We start from the raw sequence: 23,951 nt of genomic DNA, 5'->3' as shown, positions 1-23,951 counted from the left end.
GGAAAAGATATTTGCCAATGATATATCTGATAAGGGATTAATATCACAAATCTATAAAAAAACTTACTCAACTCAAATCCAAAAAAACAAACAACCCAATTAAAAAATGGGCAGAGGACTTGAGGAGACATTTTTCTAAAAAGGACATACAGAAGGCAAGAAGACATATGAAGAAATGCTCAACCTCACTAACCATCAGAGAAATGCAAATAAAAACCACAATGAGATACCACCTCACTCCAGTCAAAATGGCTTTCATCAATAAATCAACAAACAACAAATGCTGGCGCGGATGTGGAGAAAAGGGAACGCTAGTGCACTGTTGGTGGGATTGCAGATTAGTGCAGCCACTATGGAAAACAGTATGGAGGTATCTCAGGAATCTGAAAATGGAACTACCCTATGATCCAGTAATTCCACTTCTAGGCATCTACCCGGAGAAATCCAAAACTCCAATTCAAAATCAGTATGCATTCCTATGTTTATTGCAGCACTTTACACAATAGCCAAGATATGGAAACAACCGAAATGCCCATCGGTAGATGACTGGATTAAGAATCTGTGGTACATTTATACAATGGAGTATTACGCAGCCATAAAGAAGAAAGAAATCTTATCATTTGCAACAACATGGATGGATCTAGAGAACATTATGTTAAGTGAAATAAGTCAGAAAGAGAAAGACAAGTACCATATGATCTCACTTATATGCAGAATCTAAAGAAAAGACTATGTGAATGAACTAATCAGAAACAGTTTTGGGGACACAAAGAAAAAACTGAGAGTTGTTAGATGGGCCGGGGGGGGGGGGGATAAGGGGAAAGGTGAAGGGATTAGGAAGCAGCTGGTAACCACAAGATGGCCTCAGGGTTTTTTGAAAATTAATTTGGGGAACTTATTCAATAATGTTGTAAAGATTTTGTTGGGTATCCGATGGACATGCGTCCTATTTGGGAGACCACCTCAGAGATACTCTGGATGCCTGATCATGGCATTGTACACCAGAAGCTAAACATTAATGAATGCCAGCTATAATTTTATATATGTAATGTGATGGCTCAGTGTGAGGTCGGAGGGATAATGGATGGGGGGAGGGGGTTCACAGTGTGAGGGATATAAATGGTGAACGTATAAGTATTACCTTGTCTTGTACACCTGAAACTAATAAAAAAAATAATAATAAATTAATTAATTAATTAATTAATTAAAAAAAAGACTGGAGCAGAAGTCTTCAGCTCGCTGAAAGTTCTTTTCATTAACGAGATATTCAAGATTTTCACATCAAACAAATGGACTTTTTGAGCTCTGTACTTCTATTATATCAATTTAAAAGAATAATACTAAAAACAACATGTCTGTTGAAGTTCACTTGCCAATAAGCTTAGAAAGGGTATGTTCCTTAACCATCTCCCAGAAACTCCTGGTTTCCATCTGGGTGCTGTGACAAAAAAACTATCTTTACTCTGAGTATCTTGAAAGAATATTAGCTATACCTTAGATGTAGCAAATGCTCAAGAAATTTTCCATCTTTTTAGTATCACTTTCAGAAAATGACAGTTATCTTCCTTATTGGAGGTCTCTCATTAAAACTCATTCATTCCTGTATCAAGTGTAGAATCATGATTCAGTCTGCATGCTGAATACTTAGTGGATTTAAAAAGAATTTCTTTGAAAATACAACTTTTTCTGGGTTCTAAAGTTATCATATTAAAAGGATGAACCATCTGGGAAGATACAGTTGAAATTTCTTTTGGAGAAGGAAAGTATCCTTTGGAGAGTTGAAAATGCATAAGTGTGTTTAAAATGTATCTTGCTACTATCTGATTTAGGTTTCTAGTAGTTTATAAAGTAACATTCTCTAAATAGTAGTGCTAATTGTTTCTAATCTTTGTTTTTAAATTCAATATAAAGTATGTTTTTCCATGTTAAGCATATGACACCCTGGACTTCATCACTTTGTTTTAGTTGCTTACTCCCTCATTTTCCTCTTAGATCAGACACATGTCTGTGCAAACCTTTTTCAAGTTACATAGCTTTTCTGTGCCTAAGTTTTTTCACCTGTGAAATGGGAAATAAAAACAGTACGCAGCACTGTTTTGAAAATTGTTGGGTGCTTAGTATACAGTGCCTGGAAAACAGTAAGTGCTATGTAAACATCACTTCCCATTATTTATTGAACATCTATTATGTGCTAAACAAATAATTACAGGGCATACAGCAGAAACAGCTATAAACAACCATAAATATATAATGTCTGGAGTGATAAGTGCTTGAGGAAAAATACAGTAAAATAAAAGTGTAGAGAATGATAGAGGGGGTATCTTTATATAGGGAGGACAGAATATCCTGATAAAGACATTTTTTTAGTGCAGACTTAAGAAAGTGAGAGCAAAGGATATGGATGCCTGAGGCAATGAGAACCCCAAGCAGAGAGAAGATAAAATACCAAGGCCCTGCTGTCTGGGGCACTGGACAGGTATGAGAACAGGAAGGAGGGTGGGGGGTTGTGGGGCTGGAGCAGAGACAAGAGGGCAGAGAGGGTAGGAATGAAGTCCAAGAGGCCGAGGGTGGGGGAGACAGAGGAGTACCTGCCAAGGAGAACCTTGTTGTCCAGGTTAGAGACTTTGGATTTTTGTTTTGGTGAGACAGGAGGTCACTGGAGGGCTTTGACAGAGCAGTGACTTGAGGAAGAAACACAGAAGCCTGCTGCATTACTGGGGATCACAGATAATGGGGTTTACACAGCGTGGCAGGGGCAGAACTAGTGTAATAATTCTCATACACTTCTCCACTTTGCATGTGCCCTACAGATATCCCTTTAACTGGCATTTATTGAACACCTATTAAGTGAGGTGTTCAATAAAAGGTACACTGGGCCATTTTACAGATGTTCTCTCTTACCCTAGTGGTGCAGACCCTTCGGTAAAATAAAGATTAGGAGAGTAAAGTTCCAAGATGTGTTTGAAATCATCCATTGCCAAACACATTATTTTGCAGGTGTGGAATTAGAAATCCAGAGACATGGAATGATTTACCCAAGATTGTATAACGAGTGAAGTCAAGAGAAGGGTCTGGGACTCAGGTTTCCTGACTTTACAAAAGAGGACATTCAAAATGAGTGTTTCTACTGACTTGCAAAAATAACTTATTGTGCCCTTATTTAGGTTACTTCCCTTTGCCTCTTCCAATTTAAAAATAACAACAGCAAAACTTCTTTCAAACGTGTTCTCATCTGGTTAATATTTATAAGAATCATTTCTAAAATGAGTATTTTTGAAGTTTCTAAAATAACTCTGCCTTAGGAAGTCTATATAAATGACTATTGCCATCACCTACTGGCGGGCAGTTCTGCAAATCTATCACTGAATGAAACACCATGGACTTTCTGTAATTATTTTAGTATGCCAATCACTTACCAAAATAACTCCTGTTGTTGACAAATGGGCTCAGCCTGCCTTAGCAATACTCAGCAATTGTAACAACTTAATATACTGCCTGTTCCCAAGGAAAGGACATAGCATAGAGTCATTGGGGCAAATAAAGGATCTAGAACAGGGAAGAATATTTTATTCCTAAAGTAAATTGGAAACTTCATTTGAGATATCTCCAACTACTGCATTTTCTTAATTTTGTATACCTCATAGAAATTGAGGAAATAAATCTTGTTTAGGATAAAGCAGAACTTGATTAACAATTCCCTAATTTGTGTCCTCTCTGAGTCTAAGTGATGAGGTGGATACCCTGGTATGAAATACTCCTCTCCCCTTCTCCCAAATCCAAGTTTGTATATGAATTTTGGTTCTCTACAGTCACCACTAAACTTAACCCTTTCTCTAGCACCCTAAAGCAGGATTGCCAAAAGGCTATAGCTTTCTTTTTTTTTTTCTCTCTTGGAAAACCTGGAAGTGATATTTAAGGCTGTGAAGAGCTGAAACATATCCCTGGCCCAGTAAGAACATTTTATAAAATTGAACGGTGGGCAGTCACTTTGTTGTTCCTGAGGCCAGCAAAGGAGCTTTCTGTGACATAGTGAGTATGAAAAGAGCCATTTCCCAATCCTTTTGTTCATTCCATGCATATTAGGAGAAAGGAAAATTCAACTGAGGGCCAATTCTCCCCTAAGAATCCTTTAGTGTAATTATGACCACAGTATATTAAATGTCTGTAAGACATCCACATTAGCTCTGCTGCTCCTACTCTCAGCAGTGAAAGAAAGAGGAAACCCTTTCGCTACTAAAAAGATAGAGAAGGAGGCTCTTGTGGTTCTAAAACATGGTTAAAAATTCAATTTAACCAACTATAGGCCACTGTGCTTCTTGTAAATGAACATCTCCTCGCTGCTAATTTTGTGCTATTTTACCTTTCATTAAAAAAAGGTAATTCAGGTTAAACTCAGCTGAACAGGAAAAAGCTCTTGATATTTTCAAGCATTTTGGAACAATTACTTTGACAGGAATTCTTGACAGTTAAATGGCTCCGGTAAATGAATGTTATAGAAGACACATAATGATTTTTAGTGAAATATTGAATTCAACCACAAATGAGGAAAAACGAGTCACAAGCACTATGGGTACATCTGAATAATAACAACTCGCTTATGAACCTCAGTGGATTCCATAATTTGTAATAATCATGCAATCAACTAGTTAGCTGGTGAGTGCATTTCCCATCTTAGTGCTTGTTGTTCATTTTGGGGTTTTGCTTTCGTTGTTGTTTTTTAATCTGAGCTTTGAAAAATTTAGAAACTGGCAATAATTTCCTCCTACACTGGTATAATAGTTTAGAGCTACACAATTACAGTGTTTCCCCGAAAATAAGACCTAGATGGACAATCAGCTCTAACGCATCTTTTGGAGCAAAAATGAATATAAGACCCGGTCTTATTTTACTATAATATAATCTTATATAAGACCGGGTCTTAGGTTCATTTTTGCCCCCAAAAGACGCGTTAGAGCTGATTGTCCGTCTAGGTCTTATTTTCGGGGAAACACGGTAGTGAGCTGCTGTCCCGCTACTGAAGTCCTCCTCTTTTTCTCATTTGCTGAATGAGATCCTTTCACAAGGTAAAAAATCAACAAAAGGCAAGAGCCCACAGCCTGAGAACGTGTGAATTCACTGTATGCCAGCATTTCCTACAACCGTGGGACTCAATATTCCTTTTCTGATTTTATGCATTGAATGTGAGATAGTATCAAGGGTTTTACATGTTTTCTCATGACTAATGACTGAAATATGCACTGAAATAATAAAACTGGTACTGTTCAATTTCCTTTTTAAATTCAATTCCAATATAAGTGAGAGTGCCTTTGTGATGGTGAAATCAGGCTGATTATAAAATTCTGTTTTCTGGAGGAGAGAAGGAGCTGGAAATCCTTGTAGACTTAAAACACATGGATTAGGGGTGGGTGGGGACGCTTGGCCTGGAGAAACGAGTCAGAAGAACCGGAATTCTTCTTCACCGTGTTAGTCTGGCAAACGGGGGTGAAAGTTGATGCTAAGCATGCGAGGTGGACTTGCTTGGCTCTCCACACGCTGTGTGCCACTGCACGTCCTGATTCTCTCATGCAAGTGAGGTACACGCTCCACCACGCTCCCACTGTGCCCTGCTTTTACCTTCATTCGGCAACGGTCTGTTTACACTTTGTCTACTGACATGTCTGCTCCCCACTAGACAGTCACTCCTTGAGGACAGGGGGTGTCTTTTCATCTTGTGTCCCCAATATTTATGAGCCATGATAAGCTATTCAATAAATGTACTTTTGAACAAAGACACTCTTACCTCCTTGCGGGGCGTCTGGAGGGGCGGCCTGCGGGGTCTCTGCTCCTGCTCCCCACATAAGAACGCAGGACATGGTGAGGCCAAAAAGGAACACCCACGGAGCCATAGGTAGGGGAGTCATACCACTATGGTCTCACTGGAGGCTGGGTTTACACGACGTGCGACCTGCTGTCCGCTTTGCTGCCAACCGACCAACTCTCCTCCACTCTCCTTACTCTCCTTCAGTCTCCTCCTTCACTCTCCTCGGCTCCCCTCCGTAGCCGCGGCAGTTATATCAGTGGCCAATGGCTTAATGGCCACAGCTGATGGCCAACTAGCCACAGCTGACGGCCATCCACTATCTGAGCCAGCACCTCTCCATATGAGGCCGAGAGCCTGGAAACTGCTTTCTGGGGCTCTGTCCCCACACTCCTTCAGCTGACATTGAAAATAGGTGGGAAAGGCCAAATAACTTAAAAACTTGATATCTGTTAGAGGAAAGTCCAGATGGACACACAGCAAGCTGCCTAAATGAGATATTACCTACAACCTTGCTAGCTCAAAGTGCGGTCCATGGATGAGCAGCAACACCCTCACCTGGGAACTTTATAAATACTGAATCTCGGGCCCCATCTCAGATCCCCTGAATCAGGATCTGCATTATAACGAGATCGCCAGGTGACTTACGCACAGTGAGATACGAGAAGTGTTTACCTGGAATATATGACTAGTCTGGTACCTGAAGTAGTGATGTTGTACGTGACGAAGAAAACAGAGACCGTGGAAACGTGATTAATTCAGAGGTCTGCTGAGAAGGCTTTAGAGCTCTCTCAGGACAGTTACTTAATGCTCACAGGTGGGAAACTCAGTCACACCAGTTCCCTTGGAACCCTTTCTAGATCCTTCTTCATGATCTTTCCTGTTTAAAGACACAGCTGCTCTTAATACTTATCTTTTCTCTTTGGTGCAAAGAGAGTATTTATCGTCAGCATGCTGACATTTGCAGGAGTTTTGGCTTTCTCCACCGAAAATGTGGATGATTGAAAGGGTATTGCTGACACCTGACGAAGGAATCCAATGACTCTAAGCTATGTAAATTTAATTATTTCCTTTATTTTTCTTTTTTCAGGAATCTCTTTTTCTTTTCCTCAGCTTTGGAGAAGTCCTCGCAATTTTCATTTAAAAGAAATACAAGTCAGCAGTGGTTCACTGAACAGGCTGACACGCAATTTCATAGCGGGAGAGCGCTGTGTCTTTAATCTAATTTGTGCTCTCAATTCCCAGCTTATGTATCTGGGGACCCTGATGTATGCATTTACAAGGAGACATTTGTAATGCAGAGTCCGGCTCACTGCAAGTCTCTGAAACATGGGTAAAAAATTACTGTGGATTCTTGCAGCTGCCCTACAACATGATAAATCTGAATATACTCACAGATGTAGAAATATTCCCGGCCTGGCCTGAATTCAAATCCTAGAGAGAAGGGTGTGAAGAGCTGGAATTTTTCTGAGAACTTCAGCGGTCCATTTGGAGAGTGAGGCCGGTTACATTCCCATCTCTTGAACCCTTTGGAAGTATGGTCGCAGGCACTGTAGCCATCAAAGTTCACCATGTAGAGGACATAACGCTCGGTCTTATCTTCCGGGACCGAGTCCTCATAGTGAGGGCAGAAAACATCCAGGTAATCATTGATGCAGACGTCGATGTGGTAGTCACCCCTCTGGAATCTGTTGGAAGAAGGAAAAGCTGAGATGACTCATAGAGGAAAGCCTCTCTGTTTGGAATCAGTGGTTGAACTTTAATAATGCCAGGACTACAAGATTTATTATAAGTTGTTTCTCCTGCATGCTACTGTGATTTGGGGCATGGTTTGAAAAGTTAGTGTTCCAAATCGAAGCCACAATAAGCCATTGTGCAGAGGAATTCTATTAGGTTGGTGCAAAAGTAATTGCGGCTTTTGCAATTATTCTTAACCTGGTACAGCACAATTACTTTTGCACCAACCTAATAGTATATGTTTGTTTCAAAATACCCTACACATGGAACCCTTTATAGTCATTTTAAGTATTAAAGATAATTATGTGTTGTTTTCCTTTCATTCCTCAATTCACACAAATTGAAGCAAAGTTGTATTTCTAAAACAGTGTTTCATTCAATAAATGTTTTTGAATTAATGAATAATTAAAGAACAAATAAATGACCGAATCGTTTTCGTTATAATTGAGACCCTCCTCAATTTCCTATGCAAACTGAGAGAATTGGAGTCATAAAATGGAGAGAATTAAAATCATAAAAGTTAAAAAGAAAAGCCCTAGAACAACACATCCACTTTACAAGAAAATAAAAATCTACGGCATAATGACCACATAGTGAGTGACTAAACTCGACTTGTAATGGAGACTTCAGATCCTAATTAAGCATTTCCCTTAGTAAATCTGCTTATGTCACAAACTCATTTTAGCCAATCTCTTTTCTTGATGCCCTATCCCTTTCTATAGTAAGAAAACTGGAACCGTCTACATTGAATGACATTTCCTCCATCTCTTTTCATTTCATAGGTTGTGTTCTAGGGCTGAACTGAGGAGTAGTGAACAGTAACAAGCTAGAGAAAAATAGCAAAAACCAGAGCCACTTCATCCTGAAATAGTTCAAATACACACACTCACACATCCCACTGTCTGCTCCAGTCTTATCTTACAAAAGTTTTGCTTATTTGTTTTAACTAATATGCCTTTCCCCGAAGTATTTCTCAGGACCCAGTGACAGGAAACAGGAATTGTTATGCGTACAACTTTCTAAAATCAGGGTGGAAAACCAACAAAACCACTCTGTTTTTAGCCAGTGAGAAAATTCTTCTCTGAGCTCTTAAAAGTTTCATCATAAAATTGTGTTACTGCTGAAATACAATGCCCATAAAGTCATATAATCTTCAAGTCAGACAGTCTCAGCGTGAACACTTCCCAGTGATGGCAATCCGGTCTATTCCATTTTCGGACATCTTTGAATGTTAGAAAGTTTCTCTTCTATTGAGCATAAATCTGCTTCTGTATGACTTCTAGCCAGTGATCCTACTTCTGCTGCCTGAAGTGACAAAGAACAAATCTAATTCTTCGTCCACCAGGTAGTTCATAAAACATTTAGAGATGTCAGTGATGGCTCTCTGTAGCCTCCTTTCTCTAGACTTGAAAATCCTGATTTCTTTGGTTACTGCGGGTATAATTCCCAGGCTCCTCACCATTCTAGTTTCTTGACCCTCATGCCTCCAGTTTCCCAGTGTTCTCCTGAAAATGCAGCATCCAAATGGAACAAGGACCTTTCACAGGTCGTTGTGATCCACGTTCAGCCCAGGAGAAAACCACCTTCACTCTGGGTACTAAATAGTCACTGACAAAGCCAAGATTCCTTTCTGAAATACAACACGGTAAAAGTGGAAGCACTAACAATGAGTGAGTAGACCCGGATTTAAGGATTCTGCTGCAGGTTGAATGGGAAAATCATAAACCATCCCAAGCCTCAGTTTCCTCATATTAAATTGTAATCATAATAAGAAGCCACCGGCCCAACTGGTGGCTCAGGAGGTTGGACTTCCGTGCTCCTAGCTCCGAGGGCTGCCGGTTCGATTCCCACATGGGCCAGTGGGCTCTCAACTGCAAGGCTGCCGGTTCAACTACTCGAGTCCCACAAGGGATGGTGGGCAGCACCCCCTGCAACTAAGATTGAACACAGCACCTTGAGCTGAGCTGCCGCTGAGCTTCTGGATGGCTCAGTTGGTTGGAGCGCGTCCTCTCAACCACAAGGTTGCTGGTTCGACTCCCGCAAGGGATGGTGGGCTGTGCCCCCTGTAACTAGCAACGGCAACCGGACTTGAAGCTGAGCTGCGCCCTCCACAACTAAGACTGAAAGGACAACTTGAAGCTGAATGGCACCCTCCACAACTAAGAATGAAAGGACAACAACTTGACTTGGAAAAAAGTCCTGGAAGTACACACTATTCCCCAATAAAGTCCTGTTCCCCTTCCCCAATAAAATCTTTAAAAAAAATAAATAAGAAGAAGCCGCCTCGCTGACCTCACACGGCTGCTTTATGTCTTAGATATGGGAATGTATGAAACGCACCATGTGAATGTGAAGCATTGCTGCTATTAGCAGGACATATTAAAGCACATTAAAATGGGTAACAATAAAAAAACTAACTTTTAAACAACAGCAATAAGAACATACAACAGAAATAAGACTAATCCTCATTTCCCTTTTTAAAAATCCAAAATCATATAAAAATCCTCAAGTCTGTCCTCAAATATCAAATGACCTACAGAAACTCCAGTGGACCCATGCTTTTGAAAAGCAGCATGCTAATTTATATAAGGGGAATAAGGAAATCAGTTCAGTTTTCAGGGAGAGGATCTCAAAAGACATAACCATTTTTTAAAACAAAAAACCCTTAGAAGTATTTATTTCTGTATATTTACAATGATCATGGAAGCAGGTTTACTTTTCCTTCATTACTGGCAGACAACGATTTCTCAGGATGCGAGGAAAGACTGTGTTGCTTTTAAAAGATTTCTGGACATCAAGGTAACATCACTGCCAAAGTACAAAGAAAAGACACTGCAATGTTCAGATAAAAGGGTGCTGGGCCATGAATCACCAGCACTCAGAGTGGCCTGACAAGTTCTGGAGGAGAGCCAGATAAGAGCTGCAGCAGCAGGAGATGCCCAGATGCACTTTATATTATTATATTATTATTATTATAGATTTTAAAGACATTCAAGGGGGATGTTTTTCCTTTACTGAAGTGTCACTCATTTTAGCTTTTACTAACACTTGACTCTGCTTAAAACTGAAAATAAAAATTAAAACCTCCACTGTCTGGACACATTGCGTTATTGCTGAATTCTACAAATTGTCCTAGTTTTTTGACTCTCCAATTTGGCTTCCCTTTTCCAACTTTCACTCTTGTGAATATTGTTAAAAGTTGAATAAAACAACAAACCATGATACTGAAGACCCATTTTTCCATTGGGTTGATTTTTCTGGTGACATTTTCCTTTGTGTGGGGTGATAAGTGAATCACTGGGGAACCTATTAAAAATGTGATGGCCCAGGAATTAGTATTCTACCTTTCTATTCATAAATACGACAAAGATGATGATTCAGCATAGAACTAACTCACACTGGTTTCAGATCTTTAATTTACATAAATTATTTTACTAATGTTAATTTCAAAGGGCCAATACAAACAAAAACAGTGATAGATTAGAATTCATAAAAGGCATCTGCAGAATGTACCAAGTACCATCCATAAAAAAAGTTGAGGATTAAATATTCTAATAGTAACCCAAATGAAGCTCTCTGGCTACAAAGTAGCACTGAACCGTTCTTTTCCGCCCTTCTGTGAAGAAGCACATATGTATGGCTAATATTATTGAGTGCTTATTATGTTACATTCATTATCTCAATTTAATCTCCTTCCCAAATCCCACGAAATAGACATGGTTTGTACACCATTTAAAAATGAGGAAACTGAGATTAAGAAGTCAAGTAACGTATTCAAAGTTATACGACTACCGTAGTAACAGGTGCAGGCAGATTTCAAACCCCAGCTACCCAAGTTCTGACCTCCTCCAAACTGAAGCTCCTCATTCTTCCACTTCCCGCGAGACTAGATTGCTAACATCAAGCTCTTAGGTCTACTCTGCATTTCCCCAGAAGTATGATATGGTTCTCATTCTTGATGGGGTTTCATCTCATTCTTCACTCACTGGTGCAACAAATATTAGCCACATCCAAGATGTGCTATGTTATGGTTTTACATATGTTGTCATATGAAATTCTTATGGTTATAATGAGCTTCATTTGACCAATGAATAAGGGACTTTCCAGGTAGTTGTTATCCTCTTAGTTCAATTTTTTTTTTCCCATAGGAAATAAGTAGCAGAGTTAGGATTTCAACCCAAGTTTTTCTGGGTTCTGAAGCATAGTTTCTTTCCGCTTAATCACAATGGTTCCAAAGCTATTACCAGTTGTAACTCCCCCCTTCCAATTTACACTGATCTTCTAGCAAAGTCTGCTGCAAGGTGGCCCGGCCCTTCTATCTTCCTCACTAGGTTGACCCCAAATTCCTAAACTGAAAGCTGACGGGCGCATCAACACTTAGAATAAGCCTCAGATTGTAGGGTTAGCTCCTGAGTCACATACATCATTCCAGTCTTTCATAGAATAAAGGTTTCACATGAAGAGATCCTTTTTTTTTCATCCGCTTTATGAGCTTTAGCTCATTAAAAGAGCTAAAGATCAAATTCACATCTAAGAATGATTCCACATGCCAATATTTACAAATGTCATGGGTAGCATGGCCACTGTTTTAATATATTTGTAAATTTCTTAGAAATTTTCTTACAAATGTGTCCTCTTTACTCCCAGCCTTAATCTCATCTATTCCATCTGTGTATCTCTACCTCTCTGAAATCATTGTATCTGTTGAATATTTTACCAATAAGCCAGCAACAATAACAATACAATCTCTACTAAATTATCACAATGGTTTATAATGTAAAAGCATGCGTAGTTATCACACTTAGAAAAGTGATTGTGTTGGAGTAAAATGATTATTGCCCTGACTGTGTTCTCACAATACAAAAGTCTCAAGTGCCAGGAAACAACTTATATGCATAGAATGATGTTTTGTTCTCCATTAGGTTCGTGTACTCAGGTCAGTGTTCCATATTGCATATAATAGTATATATACTCTGTTATAGCAAGAATACACATTTATCAAAATTTGGCAGAAGACTGGTTGAGGATGTCATACATATTATGAAAGGGTCATTTTAGTTAATTAAGAAGAATAAAATTCAGCATGGAAACTAGTTACTTATAATCAACTCAATTACCAAAAATGAATTATATACTTTATGATAGTTCTTGATGACCCAGAGGCTGCCTGGAGGATTACAGAGAAAATAAACACACACACACACACACACACACACACACACACACACACACACACACACATTGGTGCTACTGATAGTAAAAATAACAATCAAATCTGGGATTTGAGCTAGAAAGTCTATATGTAGACATGTATGTTTGTTTTTAGTGTTACCTGATGACATTCCCCAACTAAACATAATTTCAATTGTACATTTAAAACTATTATTAATCTCTCTCTCATTTAACCTGTCTGGAGAAAGCGAATCATGACTTCAGTCTCGGAGTTCAAATGAAATAAATAGAGGTGAGGTAACAGGTGACAATCTATCTTTCCATTTAGTTATCAACAGTGTACCCCTCAAGATTCTACTAAGACAGGGACCGAAACATTATTTCATGACCATAATTAACCTTAATAAGGACTTTGCTCCTCCTAACTATTTTATTTTCAAACTTGGGTCCCTCCACTGGGGACATCTTGTACTTGAGTACTCCAGCCCTTTACTCCAAGTGGAAATTCTCAACTTACTCTGTCTTCGATTCCTCTTTGCTATGGCACGTAGACATCACCTGGCTTTCTTCCTGAGTGGATGGTTTTCTGTGTCATTGACCTTACTTCCTCCCCTACACCACGTGCTCTTGTGTTGTGGCCACAGACAAGTGAGGGGGCCAAGTCCAAAAAAGACACAGGCGATACCCTGGGTTTCAGGCTGCAAAGGAACAGCATCAGATCACCCTTCTCTCAACTCCTCTTTGGCCACTTTCCCCTGCAGTGTCCCTCCCCTCATTCCACCCTCATTTGCTAAAGCCAAAATGCATTTTATTTTAGTAGCTGGAAAAGGAAGGGAATGGTGCATATTTAAAACATTCTAAATTGGCCTTTAGCATATGTTGCTGGCACAGCAGAGTGCCTGCTTCCAGGGAAACATGCACTGAGGTATTTTATCAAGCAGCTCCTGAGTGAAGTTTCTTTACGCCATAAATATAGAAACAGCATTCCCGAAAGGAGGCACAGGGGTTGTGATAGGTTAGGAAGCTAGGAGACACTTTATTCCCCTTTCATGTAATGTTTTAAAGGATTCAATAATGTTATTTCTCATGAACTAGATAGTTGATTATTACATTTTAAATGTATTTTAATCTGTCAAAGAGGTGATTGTTTTAATATTCCTATTTGAACAGTACAATGTCACTTCTTTAATTACAAGGCAACTTAATATATTACATTCTGAAATTGAAATGTAAAAGGAATCTACGGCCATACCACCCTGAACGTGCCCGATCTCGTCTGAAATGTAAAAGGACATGATTTATGGTCAAAGATTAAGCAAATTTATCAGCTCGGGGTTCCTCCCAAATTTTAAACTAAATCTAGAGCGAATATATCTTGGCAGCACTGTCTTTTAATTCTACTATTATTGATTTAAAGGCTAATTTCAGAATAAAATGTCTCTTTTTAACCAGAAGAATTTCTCATTTGTCCTGGAGGACAAAATGGGCCCTGCAATAGACATGGGATTTGGTTTATAAATATGTTTTGTGAGGAGATGGGCAGGATGGCAGTCTCTGTTACATAACATATCCCTTCTTGTCTCCTTCTGTTATTCCTTTCAGCACAGAATGCAAGCCTTATGGCTCTCATGTCCTAAATCTGAAGATGTGTTTTGTTGTTGTTGTTGTTGTTGTTGTTGTTGTTGTTTTCCCGCAGCAGTTAAAATATGTAATATAAACAGTAAATCAAACGGGGGGCTAAATAATAATATTAGGTTGGTGCAAAAGTAATTGAGTTTTTTGCAATTGTTTTTAACCTTTAAACAGCGATTACTTTTGCACCAACCAAATAGCATCACTCGGGGCTGAAGAAAGATCTGTTTTACTGATTTTGAATATGTCCTCTCTGGGCTGAAACATGCCTCTCTTTCACGTATATTGGTAATTGACCTTTATTTTTGGCTCTGATATAGTCAGTCCTGGACGCTTTCGCTGTTACCAGGCCAGTAGTTACGGCTTTATGAGGTATATAATATACAACGACTGAAACACATTATTTCAGGAAATCTAATCCAGCTCTTCCAGGCTCTAGAACACACCAATCGTAACTAACATTCCCACCGAAGTGAAAATTTACAAGTTAGGGAAATAAATAAATAAATAAATAAATAAATAAATAAATAAATAAATAAATAAAAACTACTCAAGGATGAATTTCAGAGATGTTTCCTACTTACTCTTTTGCAGTTGAAATGCTGTATGCTACAACACATACATTTTCAGCCAATGAAGCACAAGATATTGACAAAATATTTAGAACTCAGAGTTGGTGCTGTATTTATCCATTAATGAAAATTCCAGTAAAGTTCTTACACATGCCTGTTTTGGTAATTATAAATTCTGTAGTATGAGAGGTCTGTTTTCAATTCAATAATAGTTGGCCATGGAAATAAGACATAATTTACTTGGCCAGATGTTTAGAATTCATTAGTTGTTTAGTATACTAACCTGCCATTTTTTTTCCGTGCGCACACGCGCAAATGTACTTAAGCAAGTGATTTTAAAATCCCACATTTAATACTAATTATTCATATCAAATAGATGGATAAAACGCTCAAATGGTTTTCACTTGTTGCTTTTCTAGTACAAGTCACATCAGTCTGAATGCCTTTTTAAAACTGAAATATCCCAAGAGTAATACCTGTTTCAAATACAGGGCCCACAAAATTTTTCTCCTCCAGTGTTTTAACTCATTTGGAGTTTGTTTTATTAGCTTGACTGAGGAGCTCCAAAGGAAATAAAGCATTAAATTGGCAGAGCCTAAACAAGACTTTCCTTCAAGAAGGGACTGGGAGCTTTGGATGACAGTCTAATTGCTTCAAAGCCCCCTCAGAGGCCTCGGGCATGGAGTAAGAATGTGTCAACAACAGCCCAAGGCAGCCAAAGAATTAACCAGGCAGAGTTCTGCAGACCCCACAATCACAGATCACTTCAAACGGTTTTTAGACAGGGATTAAAATAAAATAATGAATTATCGTCAGGCAATCAGTTAGTATATGTCCCAACAGAGGTTACTTCCACAACACAAAACAAGCTTTTTCTCAACTCCTGCTGGCTAGGAGCTTCCTGACAAAGCTGCCCTTCATGCCTTATGTTATCCAGAGTTTTCCATCATGTCAAGCGCACAGAACAGAGCACCGCCACTTACACACAGATCCAAAAGCAGATGCAGGAAAATCATTGAACAGGTTATTCAGCCACTGTCCTAGGAGAAAAGGATTAAACAAACTGATTCTGTTCAGGGGATGAGGAAGTCAATCAAATAAATAAGCCACCTGCCAAACTGCTTACACACAGGTAACTCTTTTTGTATCCTTTTGGGATGGAGTTGCTCAGTGGAATTTCAGGCTATTTCTAGTTTCAATAATAAAAACATAACCAAAGCGCTCTAACAAATGTCCTTTCTTTTAACCAATTTGAATAATGATTGAATAGTTCTTACGTATGCTAACAGTGAAATAAATATCTGTTTTATGGCTTGATGATAATGTATTGGAATCATTACCAACGAAGTCTGAAATTTGGTTTTGACATTTCAAAAATCAGGGCGAGGTATTTGAGACCTGTGCCACATGGGACGAATCTCTATTAATCTATTGTTCAACAAACAAAAACAACAAACTGGAAGAAAGGAAATAAATGTTTCATTGCTTTGTTTCATTTGATCTTCATAGCACAAGGGGACACATATTTGGTAATGCTAGGGCACAATGAGAATAATGTTTCATACAAAGTTTTAGGATGTAAAGCAGACGTTGTTGCTCTTTCTGTGTAAATTGGCATATAAGAAGTAGCTACTTTTATTTGATTTGTGAGAACCCTGTGAACAGCTAGCTGGATACAAATCTGAGACACAGAAAGAGGCTAAGGTGAAAGAAATACCCTAGAGTCATGAAAAGTCAGGTGGTGGGTATAGTCCAAAAGTATTGAATTTGTTCAAGATAAATTCACTGATTTAGATGACTGGGACTGCACTGAAAGCAAATCACTGTAATTGTTTTTATAATATTTTTGTGCAGACCTCTTTTTATCAATATAGTACAGAGCTCCTTGGAAACAGTTCTGGGGTTTACTCATCTCGGTATCCCCAAAACTTAGCACAGTGTCTGCACATAGTAATGATTTGGTAGATGTTTAAAGGAGGGAAACTGCAGCTAGAGGATATAAGAAGCAATGCTTAAAAACAGGAAAACTGTGTAAAGTACCCAAGAATCTCCTGTGTTTTGGGTCCCATGTCAAATTTTGAGAAGAGCTAAATATTATAAACAAAGGTCAAGATCAGGAAACAAAATAATGGCCGACTGCAAAAAGGAAAATGATAATCAGGACTGTTGTTCAAGCAATGCCAGAAAATTATGCCCAGCCGAGTAGACAACTTAAGCACCTTAAGGCAGAATGAAAGTTTCTCTCTTGTCATTAAGTCCTCTATTCAATTACCATTTATCGGGGTAATTAAACACTGGAAAGTGATGCCAGGCTAATTGTTAGATTATGATAATTACATGTCTTTGCTATGCTACAGCTGATCAAAATAAGATGTGGTCCCGTGCACTTAGCTAAAGCTGCTGTGTAATCGTCAGACTTTCGTGCAGCGCTAGGCCATTTATTACTAATTCATTACAAATCAGGCGGAGAAGCTTATTATTTGTAATGCTTCACCCCTCCCACCCCTCACCCCCAAACCCCCACCCCCCAGTCTCCTGGATCAAGACTTCCAAAAGGTTAAGCACAAACTGCTGCCTCGCATTGGCCCGTTTCCATCCCAATTACACAGCTGAGCAGCATTAGGTGCCTCTATTCGAGAGGGTTCATCAGACTATTTCACAAAATCCTGCAACCGCCTATCCTAGTGGCAGGAACATCCATGGCTCCCTTTCAGTCTCTGCCAACCACTGTTCTGCTCTGAGTTGTGTCCCAGCAACCACGAGTTGGCAATCCAGAGGGTCTTTGCTTCTGAGGCTCCCTTGTGCTCAGGTCAGGCCTAGACTAGGCTGGGATATGGCCAGGCTGTGCTCCAGTTGGCAAGGAAGCATGGGGCGTACAGACGGGGCCTCTCCCACCAGGACATCCATCCAGTCTCTGCTCCTCAAGCTAGGGTCAGGAGAGAAACGCAACTTTCTCAGAAACCGACCGGAGTCTTCTCAACGCTACCAAATAGTGACTCAGATCTTTCTAGTGAAAGACTAGAACTAAGCCATTGTTCGGCGGCCCTTCTGGGAGTTAAAAATCTCTCCTTCCATCCCTCAACTAGCCATTCCAGGTCACTGTGGGAAGACGGCAAGGCAAACAGGAATTTGAGATTCTTCATTTGTCTTTATCCTGAGCCTTCTCACACTCTCCCCTGAAGCCATCAGCGCAATGTGTTCACACGGTACGTTGCTAAGTGGAGGAAGCACTGAGCCTGCATCAGCTTAAAAGTTTAATAACTGCTACAAAGGTCGTGTTGTGGTATGGTTCTACTTTAAGATTTATTTTTTCCTATTACTTGGGCAGTATTAGAGACTGAATGTTTGTGTCCCTAGTTCCCAAATTCATATGCTGAAGTCCCAGTCCCCAGTGTGACTGTAGTTGGAGACAGGTGAAGTGAAATGAGGTCATAAAGGGCGGGGCCTTGATGCAATGCGATTAATGTCCTTCTAAGAGACAAAGAGAGCCCCTCTCTTCTTTCCCTTCATGTGCCCCTGCAAGCCAGGAAGAGAACTTCTACCAGAAACTGACTCTGGGGAACTCTGATCTGGAACTTCTAACTCTAGAACTATGAGATAATTAATTTATATCATTTAAGCCACCAAGCTCATGGTATTTTGTTATGGCAGCCTGAGCAGACTAATTCAGACAGTGTAAAATGTAATTAATAGTTGAGTTGGGGGTGGCGTGGTACTGAATTACATCACTGCCAGAGACATCAGAGATATAAAGAATCAATGAAAAACAACAAGGTGATGATGGCCTGGAAGGAAGGAAATGAGGGGGAGGGAAGAGAGCCGTTAAGCCAATGCTGGTACCCCCAATATCCTGCAAGTAGGAGACAATATCCATCTGCTCTTCTGAGCAGATGACTGGTCTCAGGGGAGAAGGCACATTATTTTCCTAAGTAAGGATAGTTTCACCTCTGAAATTAACTTATGGCACCACAAAAATGACTGTATTATCACCCAGTAACTGTGTTATCTCACTGTTTCAGCAAGGTTTTCGCCCACAGATAGAATGAAGGGTGTTACAGACAAGTCGCATACTCCATTTTACCCTTCCTTGACCCTGGAAATTAAAACAGAATATGCTACCACCTTTCAAAAATCATATTAAGTGCATTCTGGGGACAAGACAAACCATGAGGTACCCTGTTAACACCAGAATACATACAACTGTCATCTATGCACACATTTACGGGTAGACTGTGGCTTAAAACTGGGGAGGTGGGGAACAAAGGTACTTTGGTTCATCACATAAAAATGGTTTTGCAGTACTTAGTATTATCATTTCCTCTCCATACTCATTAAAAGAATATCCATTCATTCAGCTGGATTCTCTATTTACTTTTATATCCTGGACCACAGAAAGATATATGCAAGAATAATGCAATCATAAAAAATAAGAAACTAATTGCTCTAACCCAAGGAAACATAAGGAGGAGAAAGAAATAAACAATTCACCATTTATTTTTTAGAAATAAATCTCAGCACTTTAGGGGATTCCAAAGTGCTGTAATATTTCCACCTAATTCAATGCTTGTCTATGTCAGTGACAGAGACCAGAGTTGCTGTTTACCCCTTCCCCTTTCATTTTAATAAGCTCTACTTTCTAAATGTCCACCTTGGAAAAGAACTCGAGTTTAGAGCAAATACACGTGACCCTCCCCTTGAACTTTCAGAATGTTTGGTCCCGCTACAAGCACTGAGTGAGCCCCTTGTGGGACTGGGAGCTTTCAGAGGGATGCTTGGTGCCAAGACACAAAGACAATGAAACAAAGACTGATAATGGGCACACCATGCGGGGTGACAACTCAGCACCCTGAGCCTTGCGGACAGGGTCACAACTGGCTTTCTTCTGCACTCAGAAGTATGAGCCCAGATCCCAAAGTTCCTTTCACATGCACATTAACATTTTATTGCTGTTCAAATGGTTCAAGTCTGAGAGAGAGAGAGAGACAGAGAGAGAGAGAGAGAGAGAGAGAGAGAGAGAGAGAGAGAATGTGAGCTACTGTGCACTTACAAACTCAAGTGTTGATGAGCTGGGTCAAAAACAACAAAGGCATGAAGGAAACCTAGGGGAGCCATTAAACAAGCCCGGGTCTTAGCACGGCATCTGTATCCAGTATGAGGAGAACCGTGATACCATCTCATTGATCGATTTATTTACAGAAAAGGGCAATTTCATCGATTGATGTTTTCATTCAACATCTGGGTATCTACTCTGTGCATGTTAAATATTTAAATAAAATCATGACCCATTTTGTATACTAAAACAAACTTAGATTTTTTTTTTTTCCATTCCACACGTATACGTTTCAACCCTATCTCTGGAGGTAAACATGTAGACAAAAGGGGGATTCTCTTTGGTACACTCGCAGATTTTCTGTCTCAGAACAGCCCTTAGCTGAGAAATGATTCACAACAGCAAGACACACCCAAGAATGTTTTAATGAATCTAGTTATTAATTGAAAAGCACAAGTCTTGGGGCGGCCAGATGGCTAGTTGCTTAGAGCTTGAGCTCTGAACAACAGGGTTGCCGATTCGATTCCCACATGGGCCAGTGAGCTGCACCCTCCACAACTAGATTGAAGATGAGCTGCTGCTGAGCTTCTGGATGGGCGGCCAGATGGCTCAGTTGGTAAGAAAGCAAGCTCTCAGCAACAAGGTTGCCAGCTCAATTCCCGAATGGGATGGTGGGCTGCTCCCCCTGCAACTAAACGGCGACTGGACTTGGAGCTGAGCTGCGCCTTCCACAACTAGATTGAAGGACAATGACTTGGAGCTGATGGGCCCTGGAGAAACACACTGTTCCCTAGTATTTCCCCAATAAAATGTATTTTTAAAAAAGAAAGAAAAGCCAAGTCTTGGTCACTAAAGATGCTGGTTACTATGGTTTTATGATGATCAGAGAAAGTAACATGACATGCGCCACCCAAGTGAGCAGATTAGATGCTCCATCTATGATGCTAATAAAGAGCATATCCACTCTCGGTGCCGTTAAGCTGCCTGGGAGCATGCACTAATTTGCAGAGGCTATCGGAGGGACGGAAGGGAGACCATGTCATAGCTGCAGAAACGCCTTTTCCTTCTGACCATGCTGACAGTAAAGCTGAGCTGGAGTTGCGTTTACTACGTGACTGGATGTCCTGTGAAGCTTACACCCTCACCCCAACTTAGGGTTTTGAATCCTAAGAAGTTACAAACTATTCTAACCCACTGGAGGATATGGACTGACGATTGGGAACTATGGGAAGTGTTTTTTGTTTTACTTTAAATATGAATTTCTGGCATAAAAGCTGAAGGAATAAACTTACATATACATAGCAGCATTTCCTGGTAGAGAATTGAATGTAGGGTTTTGTTTTTTAAACCGGGTGGTGGCTTCAAGATTAATTAATATCTCTAAAGATATGAGAGATGTTTGGAACTATATGGAAACATGAAAAACTGCTCTTCTCTGGTAGACAATTAGGACATTTAAAAATTTGTATCACATGAGAGAAAAATGTTGGTTCTAAAGACTAGAAAAATTTATAGGGCAATTCAAAATTAAGACACATCACTTCTGTTTTACTTAATAGTAAATTGCAACTCAGCATCCTCAAGCATCACTGAATTCAAAAAGGAATTCTCAGTATATTTGTAGTTATGCATTTATGTACACTACTGAATATATGAATTCCTCTCACATAAACTTTCTATAATTATTTTTGACACAGCAACCATCACAACTAAGTTATTAGAACTGAGAGGGACAAAATCCTAACTCACCACCGCTTAAAAACATCAGGTTTTTTACCCTTTATAGTCCTAGACATTACTTATGTTTACTCGTCTTAACCTACAGTTATTATAAATTTCTTAATGCACATAGCATGCGTGACATAGGCTTGTCAAGAGATAGCGTCTCGTTTCCGCTTGGCACGTGGTGTACTCGGTAATAATTTCACACGCACCCTACTTCTGCCTCAAGACTACAGAGAGACATACTAGGGGAAGCAACTTTGAGACACCATCTCATCCAGCTGTTTCCTTTCAGGATTGTTAATTATCTAGACTCTTTTAAAAAAAAAACCTCGAGGGAGAATTTGAGTCTTAAATAGTAGCTCTTCTCAGGACCTGTAGATGTCATTTAAAATTCAGTGCATAAAGAAATTCTCTATTCAGGAACATCCAGCTTTTCAGTGTTGTTCAGAGCATTTCCATCACCCCCACCTTATAACAAGGTTTGAGAGAAAAATAGAGGAAATTTAGTTCATGTTTTCCTAGGAAAGTCGAGCTGATTGTATTATCGACTGTCTACTGCATTAGCAATTTCCAACTGAATTACAAACTGTTTCGCTGCATTATATTGCTATTGTTCAATACCATTTTCATTGCCCTAATGAAACAAAGTTATATAATATAACCATAAAGTACTGATTACAGTTAACCATAATGAAAAAGAGCGAAGGAAAGACCTAGTTTTAAAATATGCAAAGATAAGAAACGCCGATACTCAGCAGACATCTTTTTAAAACTCTTTTTGGCTTTCTGGATTGAGATCTAAACAACAGAGGCAAATTAATTCTTCTTTCTCTTCCAACAATACAGATGGCATTTCCCAGAGGATAGGATTTCTACAAGATTTCCCAAAGAGCAAAAGTTGTCCAGGTGCTAAAAAAAAAAAAAAAATGTAACAATGTGTATTTTACACTTATTGTAAAAAGTGCCTACTTTAACCAGAGTATTCCCTAATATCATAGATGTAAATTTTTATGTAAATTTTTCTCCTGGGTGCAGGTTTCTCACTGTTTATGGGTGAGCTCTTTCAGGGAGTGCTATTATAAAACCACTAGGGTATTTCTTATTGGCCCATATTAAATCAACCAGCAACACAAATGTTCAGGTTGCTGTGCTGGGCTGAAGGCTGCCCAAGTTAGATGGCAAATCCATGGCTGAGATTTCTACCCTTTAGCAAAGGCTGTGAAGGTTACTTGGCAGCCCTTTATACACCCAGCAGACAGAAGCAGAAAACAAAGAGTTGGATGAACGGGCAGAAGTGACAGAGAAAATTCTTGGGTCTTGCAAATTATAACATGGCTAGAAGCTGTAGTGCCAGACAGTAGCTAACCCTTGCATTTGTGCCAGCGCTACCATACACCTCCCGCCCCCTAAATAAACCTTTAGAGTATAATTGGTATGGTTGACCCTTATACTATGTGGGAGTTAGGAGCACCAACCCTCCACACAGTTGAAAATCCACATATAACTTTTGACTCCCCCAAAATTTTACAGTCAGCCCTTTGCATCTGTAGATTCAACCAACTGCAGATTGAAAACACTATTTTTGATCTGTAGTGGGGAGACCACAGATATGAAAGGCCAACTGTATTTTTTTTTCAGGTGTACAATTCTGTATTATATCATCTATAAATCCCATTGTGTGTTCACCACCCAGAGACAGTTCTCCTTCCATCACCATATGTTTGATCCCCCTTACCCTCATCTTCCACCCCCCACCCCCTTACCCTTTGGTAACCACTAAACTATTGTCTGTGTCTATGAGTTTTTGTTTCTCATTTGTTTGTCTTGTTCTTTTGTTGTTTTTGGTTTATATACCACATATCAGTGAAATCATAGGGTTCTCTGCTTTTTCTGTCTGACTTATTTCACTTAGCATTATACTCTCAAGATCCATCCATGTTGTCACAAATGCTCCTATATCATCTTTCCTTAACGCCGAATAGTATTCCATTGTGTATATGTACCACAACTTCTTTATCCATTCATCTATCAAAGGACATTTTGGTTGTTTCTATGTCTTGGCCACCGTAAACAAAGCTGCAATGAACATTGGAGTACACATGTCTCTATAGAGAAATGCTTTCAGATTTTTTGGGTAGATACCCAGGAGAGCGATTGCTGGGTCGTATGGTAATTCTATTCGTAATTTCTTGAGGAACCTCCACACTGCCTTCCATAGCAGGCCAACTGTATTTATTGAAAAAAATCTACATGTAAGTGGACCTGG

General features: G+C 39.5%; 1 protein-coding gene across 2 annotated transcripts in view; it reads right to left on the bottom strand.

Moving 5' to 3' along the window:
- The window catches only part of EFNA5 (ephrin A5), a 277,497-nt gene that overhangs the window by 44,169 nt on the left and 209,377 nt on the right, over window positions 1-23,951 (bottom strand). For both annotated transcript variants that reach the window (XM_081053353.1, XM_081053354.1), the window contains exon 2: window positions 7,193-7,485. In XM_081053353.1, coding sequence (XP_080909479.1) covers window positions 7,193-7,485 — 293 coding nt within the window. The remainder of the gene's footprint in view (window positions 1-7,192; window positions 7,486-23,951) is intronic.

Source organism: Rhinolophus hipposideros, assembly GCF_964194185.1.
Source record: "Rhinolophus hipposideros genome assembly, chromosome: 7".
In the NCBI taxonomy this organism is placed as follows: Eukaryota; Metazoa; Chordata; class Mammalia; order Chiroptera; family Rhinolophidae; genus Rhinolophus; species Rhinolophus hipposideros.
Note: the sequence above shows the minus strand (reverse complement) of the source record. Positions and strands in the feature narration are given on the sequence as shown.